Below are 16065 nucleotides of genomic sequence, written 5' to 3'. Positions count from 1 at the left end.
GGCGCTCAGCCTTCTTCACAGTCCAACTCTCACATCCATACATGACCACAGGAAAAACCATAGCCTTGACTAGACGGACCTTTGTTGGTAAAGTAATGTCTCTGCTTTTGAATATGCTATCTAGGTTGGTCATAACTTTCCTTCCAAGGAGTAAGCGTCTTTTAATTTCATGGCTGCAGTCACCATCTGTAGTGATTTTGGAGCCCAGAAAAATAAAGTCTGACACTGTTTCCACTGTTTCCCCATCTATTTGCCATGAAGTGGTGGGACCAGAGGCCATGATCTTCGTTTTCTGAATAGTCCTCTTCATTCTCTTTCCCAGACTTTTCCTTCCTCAAAGAAACCATTCGTCTCATCTCTATGATGATGAATTAATTTTTCCCATTCTTGAACTTTACATATTTATGTATTCTATATGTCTTGTTATTTTTGTGTGTGATTTCATAGAATGCAAGGTTTTTTTAGTGCTGTATATGTCGTACTTAGTAGTAACATCTTCAAGTGCCATAAAAGAGTCATAAAAAGTTCCATGAATTTTGATAACAAAGAGTCTATACCCATCAGGGAGCATGCTGTGGAAGAAGTGGCAAGCAGGCAAGGGCATGAAGGATCTAGCAAAGTCAACAAACAGTGAAAGTGGAGGATCTTCCCCAGCAGGGAAGGAAGAGCGTGATCAGAGCTTACGGAAGGAAAACATCAGTAAGTATTGCCCTTATTGGTAAGGTAAATCCATGTTTTGAACACAAATTTGTCCACTATATATATACAATATATTCCATTATATTATATATAGATAGATTGACTGACTAAGTTGACTAAGATTGACTGACTGATTCAGTTGCTAAGTCATGTTCAACTCTTTGCAACCACATGGAATGCAGCATGCCAGGCTTCCCTGTCCTTCACCATCTGGAGTTTGCTCAAACTCATGTCCATTGAGTCAATGATGCCATCCAACCATCTCATCCTCTATCACCCCGTGCTCTCCTGCTCTCCTGCCCTCAATTTTTCTCAGCATCAGGGTCTTTTCCAATGAGTCAGCTTTTTGCATCAGGTGGCCAAATATATATGTGTGTGTGTGTGTGTGTGTGTACACAACATATCTTATTTATCTATTCATCAGCTGATGACACTCAGGTTGCTTCTATATTTTCACTATGGTAAATTGTGCTGCTATGGAACATGTGCATTTGAGGTGCATGTATCTTATTTGAAATAGTGTTTTCATTTTCTTCAGCTATATACCCAAGAGTGGAATTCAGATATATACCCTGGAGTAGATCATATGGTAGCTCTATTTTTAAAGAGCCTCCAGACTGTTTTCCACAATGGGTGCACCAATTTACATACTCACCAGCAGTGTACAAGGGTTCCCTTTTCTCCACACCCTTGCAAATATTTGTTATTTATAATTTCTTTCTTCCAAAGGTATGAAGTGATACCTCATTGTGGTTTTGATTGGAATTTCTCTGATGATTAGCATGTTGAGCATCTTATAATGTGCCTATTTGTCATTTGTATGTCTTCTTTGGAAAAATGTATATTCAGGTTTTCTGTCCATTTTTAATCAGATTTGTATTTTTTTGATATTGAGTTGTATGAGCTGTTTATATATTTTAGATATTAACCCCTTATGTGGGTATAGTTTGGGGTAATAAGGAGGGGTCACAAAACAGAGAGGACAGGTAAAAATGAGTAGGGATGGAAGATCTAGTGACCAAAGCAGCCTGTCCTCAAGCAAAAAATTCTTCAAAGAACTCTTAAATATGTCTTATTATCATTTTATTTTAATATAAAATGATAAGTTTAATTATGTACCATCAAAAAGAAATTTACTTACCCTCCCACCAAAAAGGGATGTGCTACTGTGTGGTTCTAGTACATCCTATGGCTCTGAAACCCTGTTGTATACCCCGGATACTGCTGCTGTAGCAGCCATCCTGCTTCAGAGTCACAGGTCCAGTTACCTAGCTGTTCTCTGGAACTTTGTGTGTTGCTCCCACCTCTGCTGTTGGTGCATCACAAATTGGCCCTCTCTCCTGAAGACACCTTACCCACAGGAGACTGTAGACCCTGTGACAGCTTTACATGCTCTGGGCTTTACATTTGTATACATATACACACATACATTGGAGAAGGAAATGGCAACCCACTCCAGCAGTCTTGCCTGGAGGATTCCATGAACAGAGGAGCCTGGAGGGCTACAGTCCATGGGCTTGAAAGAGTCAGACATGACTTGGTGACTGAACAGCAATATATGTGTGTGCCGTGTTGCTCCAGTTGTGTCCAGCTCTTTGCAACCCTGTAGACTGTAGCACGCCAGGCTCCTCTGTCCAAGGGATCCTCCAGGCAAGAATATTGGAGTAGGTTGCCATGCCCTCTTCCAGGGGATCTTCCCAACTCAAGGATCAAACCCACGTCTCTTATGTCTCCCGCATTGGCAAGCAGGTTCTTTACCACTAGCACCACCTGGAATCCCCAAATAGCAACATACATATACATATATGTATATTTATTTACTCATTTGTTTGTGACTCTTCAAATACTACCCTACTCTTGCTACTATCTTCATATATAATAGGTAACTTAGAACAACTTCCTCCATAATGCCAGAGGACATGTAAACAATATCATTATTGATTTCACATCCAAGCATTTTTTTTGCAACACCAAGCCATCATCAAGTTCGAGTGCCAACTTGGCTTTCAATTTCCCTATTATTTCTGGGGGCCTTGGAAAGTGCCTTGGTCTTTATTCCCAAACTTTTCTCCAGGCTTTACAATAAGTTGATGGATCTTCCCTTGTGGCTCAAGATGGTAAAGCGTTTGCCTACAACGCAGGAGACCCAGGTTCAATCCCTGGATCAGGAAGATCTCCTGGAGAAGGAAATGGCAACCCACTCCAGTATTCTTGCTTGAAAAATCCCATGGATGGAAGAGCCTGGTAGGCTATAGTTGATGGAATCGCAAAGAGTCGGACACGACTGAGCAACTTCACTTACTCATTCTTCACCATTCCTTTTAAATGGTTATTTTCTTACTATCTACAATGAAAAGTTTTCTGCTGATTCTGTTGCAAACTGAAACTTTTATAGGATACAATAAAATGATCCAGTGATGGGTAGTTGCTATAAAAATATTTCTAAATGTGCACTCTCAAGACTCATCCCATAGAGTATCTGTTTGCAGCAGGACAGCACACGCGGGCACACACACACACACACACACACACACAGACTCTTTGAGCTACACTGTTATGGAGGTCCAAGTCCATCCTCTGCTTACACCTTATTTTGTGCACACACGCTCTGTCGCGTCCAACTATTTTGTGACCCCGTGGACTGTAGCCTGCCAGGTTCCTTTGTCCATGGGATTTTCCATCCAAGAATACTGGAGTAGGTTGCCATTTCCTTCTCCAGGCGTCTTCCCAATGCAGCTATCAAACCCATGTCTCCTACATCTCCTGCACTGTTAGGTGGATTCTTTACCACTGTGCCACCTGGGAAGCACCTTATTCAGATACACTTTATTCTGATACAACAGTATTACAGATGAACATGAAGATTAACCTTCTTGGCCCCTTTTACATCCTCTCTGTTAAAATATATATTATTTGGCAGGATGCAAAAGAACATAAACATCTAATTAATCAAAAACATTTTCTTTCCAATCAAAGTGAGCAGAGTTGGCGTCTTAACAATACTGGATGCTTGGGGCTGGTGCACTGGGACGACCCAGAGGGATGGTATGGGGACGGAGGAGGGAGGAGGGTTCAGGATGGGGAACACATGTATACCTGTGGCGGATTCATTTTGATATATGGCAAACCAATACAATATTGTAAAGTTAAAGAATAAAATAAAATAAAAAAAGAAACAATTCAAGTTTGAATGCCAAAAATAAATGCAACAAAAGTAGATATGTTCCTAAGAAAAACACTTGAACTTTAGAAATCTAAAATCACAGAGTAACCATAATAAAAAAATAAGTTATTAACCACTGGTTTCTAGAAGAGTCCTGTTGTATATAAGATGCCAATATTTTAGGAATATTTTATTTAATGTTATAAAGTGAAAAACATGACTGAATTTCTGTTTTATTGATGGAGCAAAGTTGGGGTTTGTAGTATGGTATTCTTTTTTCTTACTTGTATCCTGCTGATAAAGGCATACTTTTGAAAAATGAAAAACTAATTTGATGATATTGTTTTTCATGCTTATAAAATTTTGCATTAGATTATATTTATGAATGAATAATCCCTTTTAAAAAGTTTTTATGAATTAATCACTTTACAATATTCCTGGAGACTTTTACAACCACATGTGAAAATCATGATTAAATGGTCAATGGGAGATTGGGATTTTTTGCATGACACAGTGAAAACTAGACCTAGCCTCTCCCAAAAAGCAATGATCAAATGGAAAAGATTGATTTAGAAACATTTCAAAATTCTGAAGGTGTACAATTAAACAAAATATTTAACAAAAATAAAAACAAATTAACTTAATTGTATGATTTTCCTATCCTGTAAAAATAATCATGAACTTAGTGACTTAAAACAATGCAAACTTTCTGCAGATATCAGTTCAGTTCAGTCGCTCAGTTGTGTCCGACTCTTTGTGACCCCATGGACTGCAGCACTCCAGGCCTCCCTGTCCATCACCAACTCCCAGAGCCTACCCAAACTCATGTCCATTGAGTTGGTGATGCCATCCAAACATCTCATCCTCTGTTGTCCCCTTCTCCTCCTGTCCTCAATCTTTCCCAGATTCAGTGTCTTTTCAAATGAATCAGCTCTTCACATCAGGTGGCCAAAGTATTGGAGTTTCAGCTTCAACATCAGACCTTCCAATGAATGTTCAGGTCTGATCTCCTTTAGAATGCACTGGTTGGATCTCCTTGCAGTCCAAGGGACTCTCAAGAGTCTTCTCCAACACCACGGTTCAAAAGCATCAATTCTTCGGTGCTCAGCTTTCTTTATAGTTCAACTCTCACATCCATACATGACTACTGGAAAAACCATAGCCTTGACTAGATGGACCTTTGTTGACAAAGTAATGTCTCTTTAATTGTCTGTCTAGATTGGTCATAACTTTCCTTCTAAGGAGTAAGCATCTTTTAATTTCATGGCTGCAGTCACCATCCGCAGTGATTTTGGAGCCCCCCAAAATAAAGTCAGCCGCTATTTCCACTGTTTCCCCATCTATTTGCCATGAAGTGATGGGACCAGATGCCATGATCTTTGTTTTCTGAATGTTGAGCTTTAAGCCAACTTTTTCACTCTCCTCTTTCACTTTCATCAAGAGGCTCTTTAGTTCTTTTTGACTTTCTGCCTTAAGGGTGGTTCCATCTGCATATCTGAGGTTATCGATATTTCTCCTGGCAATCTTGATTCCAGCTTGTGCTTCATCCAACATAGCATTTCTCTTGATGTACTCTGTATAGAAGTTAAATAAGCAGGATGACAATATACAGACTTGACATACTCCTTTTCCTATTTGGAACCAGTCTGTTGTTCCATGTCCAGTTCTAACTGTTGCTTCCTGACCTGCATGTAGGTTTCTCAAGAGGCAGGTCAGGTGGTCTGGTATTCCCATCTCTTTCGGAGTTTTCCACAGTTTATTGGATCCACACAGTCAAAGGCTTTGGCATAGTCAATAAAGCAGAAATAGATGTTTTTCTGGAACTGTCTTGCTTTTTTGATGATCCAGCAGATGTTTGCAATTTGATCTCTGGTTCCTCTGCCTTTTCTAAAACCAGCTTGAGCATCTGGAAGTTCATGGTTCATGTATTGCTGAAGCCTGGCTTGGAGAATTTTGAGCATTACTTTACTAGTGTGTGAGATGAATGCAGTTGTGCTGTAGTTTGAGCATTCTTTGGCATTGCCTTTCTTTGGGATTGGAATGAAAACTGACCTTTTCCAGTCCTGTGGCCACTGCTGAGTTTTCCAAATTTGCTGGCATATTGAGTGCAGCATTTTCACAGCATTATCTTGCAGGATTTGAAATAGCTCAACTGGAATTCCATCACCTCTGCTAGCTTTGTTCGTAGTGATGCTTCCTAAGGCCCACTTGACTTCACATTCCAGGATATCTGGCTCTAAGTGAGTGATCACACCATTGGTATTAACTGGGTCATGAAGATCTTTTTTGTACAGTTCTTCTGTGTATTCTTGCCACCTCTTCTTAATATCTTCTGCTTCTGTCAGGTCCATACCAGTTCTGTCCTTTATCGAGCCCATCTTTTCATGAAATGTTCCCTTGGTATCTCTAATTTTCTTGAAGAGATCTCTAGTCTTTCCCATTCTGTTGTTTTCCTCTATTTCTTTGCACTGATCTCTGAAGAAGGCTTTCTTATCTCTCCTTGCTATTCTTTGGAATTCTGCATTCAAATGGGTATATCTTTCCTTTTCTCTTTTGCTTTTCACTTTCCTTCTTTTCACAGCTATTTGTAAGGCCTCCTCAGACAGCCATTTTGCTTTCTTGCATTTGTTTTTCTTGGGGATGGTCTTGATCCCTGTCTCCTGTACAATGTCATGAACCTCCATCCATAGTTCATCAGGCACTCTGTCTATCAGATATAGTCCCTTAAATTTATTTTTCACTTCCACTGTATAGTCATAAGGGATTTGACTTAGGTCATATCTGAATGATTTAGTTGTTTCCCCACTTTCTTCAATTTCAGTCTGAATTTGACAATAAGGAGTTCATGATCTGAGCCACAGTCAGCTCCCAGTCTTGTTTTTGCTGATTGTATAGATCTTCTCCATCGCTGGCTGCAAAGAATATAATAAATCTGATTTCGGTATTGACCATCTAGTGATGTCATGTGTAGAGTCTTCTCTTGTGTTGTTGGAAGAGGGTGTTTGCTATGACCAGTGTGTTCTCTCAGCAAAACTCTAGTGGCCTTTGCCCTGCTTCATTCTGTACTCAAGGCCAAATTTGCCTGTTACTCCCGGTGTTTCTTGACTTCTTACTTTTGCATTCCAGTCCCCTATAATGACAAAGACATCTTTGGGGGGTGTTAGTTCTATAAGATCTTGTAGGTCTTCATAGAACCATTTAACTTCAGCTTTTTCTGCATTACTGGTAGGGGCATAGACTTGGATTACTGTGATATTGAATGATTTGCTTTGGAAACGAAGAGATCATTCTTCATTCTTGAGATTGCATCCAATTACTGCATTTTGGACTCTTTTGTTGACTATGGCTATTCCATTTCTTCTAAGTGATTCTTGCCCACAGTAGTAGATATAAAGGTCATCTGAGTTAAATTCACCCATTCCAGTCCATTTTAGTTCTCTGATTCCTAAAATATCAATGTTCACTCTTGCCATCTCCTATTTGACCACTTCCAATTTGCCTTGATTCATGGACCTAACATTTCAGGTTCCTATGCAATATTGCTCTTTATAGCATTGGACTTTACTTCCATCACCAGTCACATCCACAGCTGGGTGTTGTTTTTGCTTTGGACCCATCTCTTCATTTTTTCTGGAGTTATTTTTCTACTGATCTCCAGTAGCATATTGGGCACCTACTGACCTTGGGAGTTCATCTTTCAGTGTCCTATCTTTTTGCCTTTTCATACTGTTCATGGGCTTCTCAAAGCAAGAATACTGAAGTAATTTTCCATTCCCTTCTCCAGTGGACCACATTTTGTCAGAACTCTCCACTATGACCCATCCTTCTTGGGTGCCCTACATGGCATGGCTCATAGTTTCATTGAGTTAGACAAGGCTGTGGTCCATGTGATCAGATTGGTTAGATTTTTGTGATGGTTGTTTTCAGTCTGTCTGCCCTCTGATGGATAAGGATAAGAGGCTTATGAAGCTTTCTGATGGGGGCCATACTCTAAATCTTTTACTCAATTTTCTGTTGATGGGTGGGGTTTCCTCCCTGTTGTTTGACCTGAGACCAAACTATGGTGGAGGTAATGAAGATAATGGAGACCTCCTTCGAAAGGTCCCACTGCCACACTCAGTGCCCCGAGACTGCAGCAGGCCACTGCCAGCCCATGTCTCTGCTGGAGATTCCTGGACACTCACAGGCAAGTCTGGTCTCTTGTGGGGTCACCGCTCCTTTGTCTTGGGTCCTGGTGCATGCATGGTTTTGTTTGTGCCCTCCAACAGTCTGTTTCCCCAGTCCTGTGTATGTTCTGTAATCAAATCCCACTGGCCTCCAAAATCAAATTCCCTGGGGGTTCTCAGTTCCTTTGCCAGATCCCTAGTTTGAGAAATCTGTTGTGTGCCCTAGAACTTTCTTAACAGTGTGAGAATTTCTTTGATATGATTGTTCTGCAGTTTGTGGGTCGTCTGCTTGGCAGCTCTATGGTGGAGTTAATGGCGACCTCCTCCAAGAGGGCTTATGCCACAGGCTGTGTGACCAGGTAGCTGCACCCAGAGCTCGTGCCCTTTTGGTAGGCCACTGCTGACCTGTACCTATGCAAGAGACTCAAACACAGGTCTGGCTCAGTGTCTGTGGGGTCTTGAGATCCTGGTGCACTCAATGTTTTGTTTGAGCCCTCTGAGCGTCTATGATGGGTTTGGGGTTTGATTCTAAACATGATTTTGCTCCTCCTACCATCTTGCTGGGGCTTCTCCTTTGCCTTTAGACATGAGTTATCTTTTTTTGTGGGGAGGATAGAAGGTGGGAATTCTTTGGGCTAGAAGACTCAATATACTGAGATACTAATTCTCCCTAAATTTACCCATAAATTCAGTGTAATTTCTTTTTGGGGGGGGAGGGGGAGCTATCCTTACACTTGATCTGTCTGCTCAAGCTATACTAAGCACTATGTGGGTGGAATATAAAAATGTTTTAAGACAGTAGCCAGAAAACGGAAACAACTGAAATGTCCAATAACAGATGAATGAATAAAGATATACCATGGAATATTACTCAGCCATAAAAGGAACATAATTGGGTCGTTTGCAGAGATGTGGATGGACCTAGAGTCTATCATATAGAGTGAAGTAAGTCAGAAAGAGAAAATCAAATATCATTTATTAATGCATATACATGGATGGAGAAGGCAATGGCACCCTACTCCAGTACTCTTGCCTGGAAAATCCCATGGATGGAAGAGCCTGGTGGGCTGCAGTCCATATGGTCGCTAAGAGTTGGACATGACTGAGCGATTTCACTTTCACTTTTCACTTTCATGCATTGGAGAAGGAAATGGCAACCCACTCCAGTGTTCTTGCCTGGAGAATCCCATGGACGGGGGAGCCTGGTGGGCTGCCGTCCATGGGGTCGCTAAGAGTCAGAGACCGACTGAGCAACTTCATTTTCACTTTTCACTTTCATGCATTGGAGAAGGAAATGGCAACCCACTCCAGTGTTCTTGCCTGGAGAATCCCAGGGACGGGGGATGGAATCTAGAAAAATGGTACAGATGAACCTATTTCCAGAGCAGGAATAAAGATGCAGACATAGAGAATGGACATGTGTACACAGATGGGTAAGGGGAGGGTGGAATTAATTGGGAGATTAGGATTGACATATATCCACTACCATGTGTAAAATAGACAGTTAGTGGCAACCTGTTGTATAGCACAGGGGGCTTAGCTTGGTGCTGTGTGATAATCTAGAGGGGTGGGATGGAGGGTGGCAAGGAGGTAAAAGAGCGAGAGAATACATATATAAATAGTATAAACATATAGCTGATTCACTTTGTTGTACACCAGAAACTAACAGAGCATTGTAAAGCAATTATTCTCAAAGAAAAACAAAAAACATACAGTATCTTTTAGTCCAGTAGAGTAGATAATGTATAACAAGTGAACACTGAAAATCAAAAGTAACTGTTTTTGTTGTTGTTGCTGTTGTTGTTTTTCCCCCACAGACTCATATGAACCCAGAAGAATAGATTCAAGAAAGAAACTTTAGAGACTAAGATATTAACCATTCAGCCTTTCCAGACCATTTAATTTCTTTTAAAAAAATACTGAAGTGTAATTTACATACCTTCAAATTACCAATTTTGAAAGTATAGTTCAATACTTTTTAGTAATTTACAGAGTTGTGCCACCAGTACCAAATATTGTTTCAAAACATTCCTTTTATCCAAATAAATTATTTTGTGCCCTCTTAAAGTCACTCTGCATTCCCACCAACAGCCTCAGTCTTTTTCTCTATGTAGATTTGCCATTCCTGGATATTTTATGCAAATAGGGATCAAAAACTATGGTTAAATTTTTAAGAAAATGTCAAGTCATAATGTTTTGATTATTATTAGCTTCATAAAACCAGAGAAGGCAATGGCAACTCACTCTAGTACTCTTGCCTGGAAAATCCCATGGACGGAGGAGCCTGGTGGGCTGCAGTCCATGAGGTCGCTAAGAGTCAGAGACCGACTGAGCAACTTCATTTTCACTTTTCACTTTCATGCACTGGAGAAGGAAATGGCAACCCACTCCAGTGTTCTTGCCTGGAGAATCCCAGGGACGGGGGAACCTGGTGGGCTGCCGTCTATGAGATTGCACAGAGTTGGACACGACTGAAGCGACTTAGCAGCAGCAGCAGCAGCAGCAGCAGCTCTCTCATTCCCACCCATCCAAAGAAGTGAATCAATTATATGTTTATACTATTTATATATGTATTCTCTCCCTCTTGTACCTCCCTGCCACCCTCCATCCCACCCCTCTAGATTATCACGGAGCACCAAGCTAAGTCCCCTGTGCTATACATCAGGCTGTCACTAACTGTCTGTTTTACACGTGGTAGTGGATATATGTCAATCCTAATCTCCCAGTTCATTCCACCCTCCCCTTACCCATCTGTGTACACATGTCCATTCTCTATGTCTGCATCTTTATTCCTGCTCTGGAAATAGGTTCATCTGTATCCTTGTATATGCATTAATAAATGATATTTGTTTTTCTCTTTCTGACTTACTTCACTCTCTATATGACAGACTCTAGGTCCACCCACATCTCTGCAAATGACCCAATTATGTTCCTTTTATGACTGAGTAATATTCCACTGTGTGGGTGTATATCTATATATACACCACATCATCTCTATCCATTCAGTTGTCACTGGACATTTCAGTTGTTTCCATTTCCTGGCTACTGTCTTAAAAACAGTTTTATATTCCACCCCCATAGTGCTTAGTATAGCTTGCACGAATAGATCAAACTCTTTAAATATTAGATTATTTAACTTGCTTATAATGAAATTTTGTAACGCAGTATGACCTTCTTTGGTCTCTGTTTTCATTTAATTAAAACAGTGATTTTGTAACTCTTCTTATAGAGCATATTCATTTTTTTCTATATTAATTTTGTTATCACCATTTAACTACAAATATGGTAACACCAGCTAGAAGATAAGCATAAAACACAATTAAGCTTCAGTAAAGTCATTAAATCACATTAAGCATGGCAAGCCCAACATATTTCAATTTAAATAATATATACAATCATTTACTTAGTCATTGTTGGTTCCTTCTTGAAAGCCTAGGGCTTTTTTTTTTTTTTTAAATAGGGCCTCGTTCACGATCCCCAACAATTTTGGAAATGTCTCCACAGCTTATTCGAAAGAAATTAGAATGTGTAGACCTAAATCAATATATACGGTAAGTTTTAATAAACATGATTAAAGTAGACATCTGTGTTCATAGAATTTTGAACATATTGTCAATAGGCAGTTGCTAAACAACTGGAAATTTGAAATTAAATGCTTAATATATTTATTAAGCATATTAAGTGCATCTGAATTTTTTGAAATATATAGCTTATATGTTAAATTTAGCAAATGTTTTATTAAGTCAGTTATAGAAGGACTTAAATACTTTCTGTAAGGACTTAATTGGTAGCCTGGTTAAGGTGAGCTGAGCTATGGAAAAACCCCATCATACATGCTGCTGTTATTTAATTAGATTGAATTTTCTTAGGGACCAAAAATAAGAGTAATAGAGGTAATTGTACAAGCACATTTATAAGTTTTATATAGCACAAACACTTTCAAACCTAGCTTATAAATTAAAAAGAAAAAACCTACAAAATATTCTCAAAGTTTCAAACACCAATTCCACAAACACCTCTTCAAATAGTACATCCAATTTATTTTTCTAAAATATTAGTGATTTAATAAATGGAGCCTAGTCCATGAAAAAATAGTGGTTTATTCTTTCTGTTTCTGATATTTGATTTGATTCAAATCACTACTCTGTTGATAAGATTTTAAATTATTTGAGTGCTGAAGGTCATTCCAGAGTTCCCAAATGACTTATGTTTTCTTTTGATTTTTTTATATCAAGAAAAACAAATATTGAGCCTCTGCTGCAAACAGATGAGCTAACTCAGCAACAGGCAATGCAAAAGGCAGAGGAGGTCCACCAGTTTCGACAGTATCGGAACAGACTCCATAGCATTCGTGATATCAAGCAAGAAGAAAGGTTTAAAGTGAAAGATAAAGTGCTGGAAATGTATGGAGAAATGCGAGTGAGTCTACAAGGGCATACACGTGGATCACGGTTGACAGATTCTTTTGTAATATTAGAATGATATCATAAAATCACATTTTAACTAGGTAGAAAGAAGTCTTGAAAATCTTTCATTCCCAACTTCTCAGAAAATTGGCAAATTAATTATACATCTAATTTACTCATTCCCTGAAATCCCTCTTAAACACAGTACTAGAAACTTACCCACAAAAATGGGAAGAATGGGAGAGAAAACAACAGCAAAACATCTGTGAATCTGGAAAGTAGGTGGAGGAAGATGGCATTAACAGATTTGAGGCAGCCAAATCCTAAGCCAGCAGTACAAAAACTCCTAAGAGTGAACCTAGAGCCTGTCATACAGAGTGAAGTAAGTCAGAAAGAAAAACAAGTATCATATAGTGACACATATATATCTGGAATCTAGAAAAATGGTATTGATGAACGTATTTGCAGGGAAAGAATGCAGACACAGATACAGAGAATGGACTGTGGACACGTTGGGGGAAGGAGAGAGTGGGAGGAATGCAGAAAGTAACGTCAACATATATACACTGCCATTCGTAAAATAGATAGTTGGTGAGAAGTTGCTGCATGACACAGGGAGCCCAGCCTGGCGGTGTGTGATAACCTAGAGGAGTGGGATGAGGGGAGGGGAGGGAGGCTCCGAAGGGAGGAGGTATATGTATTATTATGGTTGATTTGTGTCGTAAGGCAGAAACCAAAACAACATTATTGAGCAATTTTCTTCCAATTAAAAAATAAAGAAAAAAAAAACACAACAACAAAGAAAGAGTCAATCTAATTTGCTCCACTGCTGCTGCTAAGTCGCTTCAGTCGTGTCCGACTCTGTGTGACCCCATAGACGGCAGCCCACCAGGCTCCCCCGTCCCTGGGATTCTCCAGGCAAGAACACTGGAGTGGGTTGCCATTTCCTTCTCCAGTGCATGAAAGTGAAAAGTGAAAGTGAAGTTGCTCAGTCGTGTCCGACTCTTAGCGACCCCATGGACTGCAGCCCACCAGGCTCCTCCGTCCATGGGATTTTCCAGGCAAGAGTACTGGAGTGGCAGAATCCCTCAAAAGTTCAGAAACTGGTGGCACCATCCACCTTAAGAAGTGAAGGTGAAGAGAGAGGAAGAAAAGAAGTGGTATTATTAGGAAGTTCCCCAAGTACAACTCAGACATTTTATCAGGGCTAGAGTATGTGTGGGGAACTAGTCATCTACTGAGCACAGTTACTGTGAGAGACACGCTGGGCTGCATATTTTATACAGATTATATCTGAACTCATTTAAAGTAGCCAGTTGCTTTGTCAAAATCTTTTTCTTTCTTCAATTTCTCTTTATTTTTCTCCTACCCGTGCTTTTATTCACCATTCTGTAAAACCTAACGTGTCCTTTGTTATCTTATGTTTTATTCATTAATAAACATTTGAGATCATACCCTAACTTTCATCTTCCTTCTCTAATTTCCTACATGACTCTATTGGCATGAGGAAAGGAAGGGTAGTTGTTTTTTTTTTTTCTGGAACCTTAATAAGGCTCTACCCGTGGATCTTATTTACTTGGGCGCTGTTTTTGTTTTTGCTGTTGTTTTTGTCGTTTCATTTTGTTTCATTTTGGAATAGGACTCCTTAGACGAAGCCCGGCAGAAGATCTTTAACATCCGGGAAGAATATAGGAACAAATTACTGGAAGCTGAGCGCCTAAGGCTGGAGGCTCAGGCTGCAGAGGAAGCAGCAAGCAGAGTGGAGCCAGAAAAGAAGGTCCCAGCTCCCAACGGACACAAAAAAAAGAAAGAGAAGAAAAAGTGACCAGGACATGCCCAACACCACCTTTCTTCTGGAGAAGAAAACCCTATTTTTCATTATCTCGAAGTTTGCCTGTTGATAAAAATAAGAGGTTCGGTCAACTGAAAAATAGATATTTTCCCACCTTAGAAGTAGTTTCTATGTTTTGATGTTAATTTATTGGTTTTTCCCAGAAAGTTATTATTTGAATTTAAAATTTTCTAATTTCAATAAAAAAATAGTCTCAAAATATTTGGAATGTAATAAAATGTATGTGTCTCACTCTGAATTGCTTCATTTTGAGTTAGTACTAGGATAGGCTCATAATGCCTTTGAAAAATTCAACAATGAGAAAAATCACTGTTGTTTTTCTGTTACTTTAAAGACTTTCAAATAGAAAATGTTTTTAAATATGCTTTGAAATACTTGAATAGGATAGAGATGATAATATATGAGTCTAGATGCAAGCTTGAAAAAGCACACTCAAAAAAGAAAGAAACTCACCACATAAATGAAACTTTAAAATAAATTATTTTAATAAAACTATTTGCTCCAGACTTGCTCCTTTTTTAAATTCTTTCAAAGCAGAACGTCAACAAACCTCCTTCATTGGACAAGAACATTTGTGGGTTAAGCACACACGCAAAGTGTTAGGAGTTTGGACACTTAACAATGAGTCAGAGGAACCCAGGCATAAAGAATGTGATCACACACATCTCTTGTTCTGTGTACCAGCATTGCAAATTTTGTAACACAGAACATGTTCTTGTATGCTAGTTTCCAAAAAATAGTGAATGCCTTAACTGAGACACGTAGTAGAAACCGACTTTCTCAAATACACGTTTCCAGTTCATGACTTTCTGTGATAAAAAACTCCCACAGTATTTTTGAACCGGTCAAAATTATTCCGCTTCAGTGCCTGTCTGCTCAATTGCTCAGTCGTGTCCAACTCTTTGCAATCCCATGGACAGTAGCTTATCAGGCTCCTGTGTCAATGGGATTTCCCAGGCAAGAATACTGGAGTGGGTTGCATTTCCTTCTCCATGGGATCTTTCCAACCCAGGAGTTGAACCTGAGTCTCCTGCGTTACGGGCAGATTCTTTACCTCTGAGCCACCAAGGAAGCTGTTCCACCTCAATAGATGGTTTTATTTTTTTCATTTAAGTATTATTAAAAATGTAATTATTTATACATATATGTATACAGAATACACATAATTCTGTATACAAGTAATTCTTTATACGTATGTATTGTAAATTTACTTAATTAAATATGCAAATACATGCATGTTTTCTCTATTACTCTTTGCCTACACTTCCCTTTACAGCCCTATGCTTCCCTCCCAAATAATCTATGGGAACAATCTAATGTGGATATTAGTATCCATTAGTGGATATGGTATCTATATGGATACTGTATTTTTGACTCATCTCCTATAATTATACATCAATATTTTATTATATCACAGCTTGTTTAAAAATTAACATTTTATTATACATTTAAAAATCTTGATTTTTCTCACTATATAATAAAAAATCTAGTCAAAAATAGTGTATTATTTTTTAATTGCTGTGCAATATTACATAGTATGGCCTTCTGTGGTGACTCAGACCATAAAGAACCCACCTGCAATGCAGGGACCTGAGTTTGACCCCTGGGTTGGGAAGATCTCTTGGAGGCGGCCATGGCAACCCACTCCAGTATTCTTGCCTGGAAAATCACTGGACAGAGGAGCCTGGTGGGCCACAGTCTGGGTCACAAAGAGTCTGACATGACTGAGTGACTAGGCACAGCACAGCACATTCCACAGTATAAATATACCATAATTTA

General features: G+C 39.3%; 1 protein-coding gene across 1 annotated transcript in view; it reads left to right on the top strand.

Annotated features, from left to right (window-relative positions):
• The window catches only part of ADGB (androglobin), a 190793-nt gene extending 176021 nt beyond the window's left edge, over positions 1–14772 (top strand). Inside the window, exons 33-36 of the mRNA XM_010862563.1 lie at positions 565–699; positions 11489–11579; positions 12264–12447; positions 14074–14772. Coding sequence (XP_010860865.1) covers positions 565–699; positions 11489–11579; positions 12264–12447; positions 14074–14259 — 596 coding nt within the window. The 3' untranslated portion in view covers positions 14260–14772. The remainder of the gene's footprint in view (positions 1–564; positions 700–11488; positions 11580–12263; positions 12448–14073) is intronic.
• The last annotated feature ends 1293 nt before the right edge of the window (positions 14773–16065 follow it).

Source organism: Bison bison, unplaced genomic scaffold, assembly GCF_000754665.1.
Source record: "Bison bison bison isolate TAMUID 2011002044 unplaced genomic scaffold, Bison_UMD1.0 scf7180017864483, whole genome shotgun sequence".
NCBI lineage: Eukaryota > Metazoa > Chordata > Mammalia > Artiodactyla > Bovidae > Bison > Bison bison.
The sequence above is the reverse complement of the archived record's forward strand: the minus strand, read 5'-3'. Positions and strand labels throughout refer to the sequence as shown.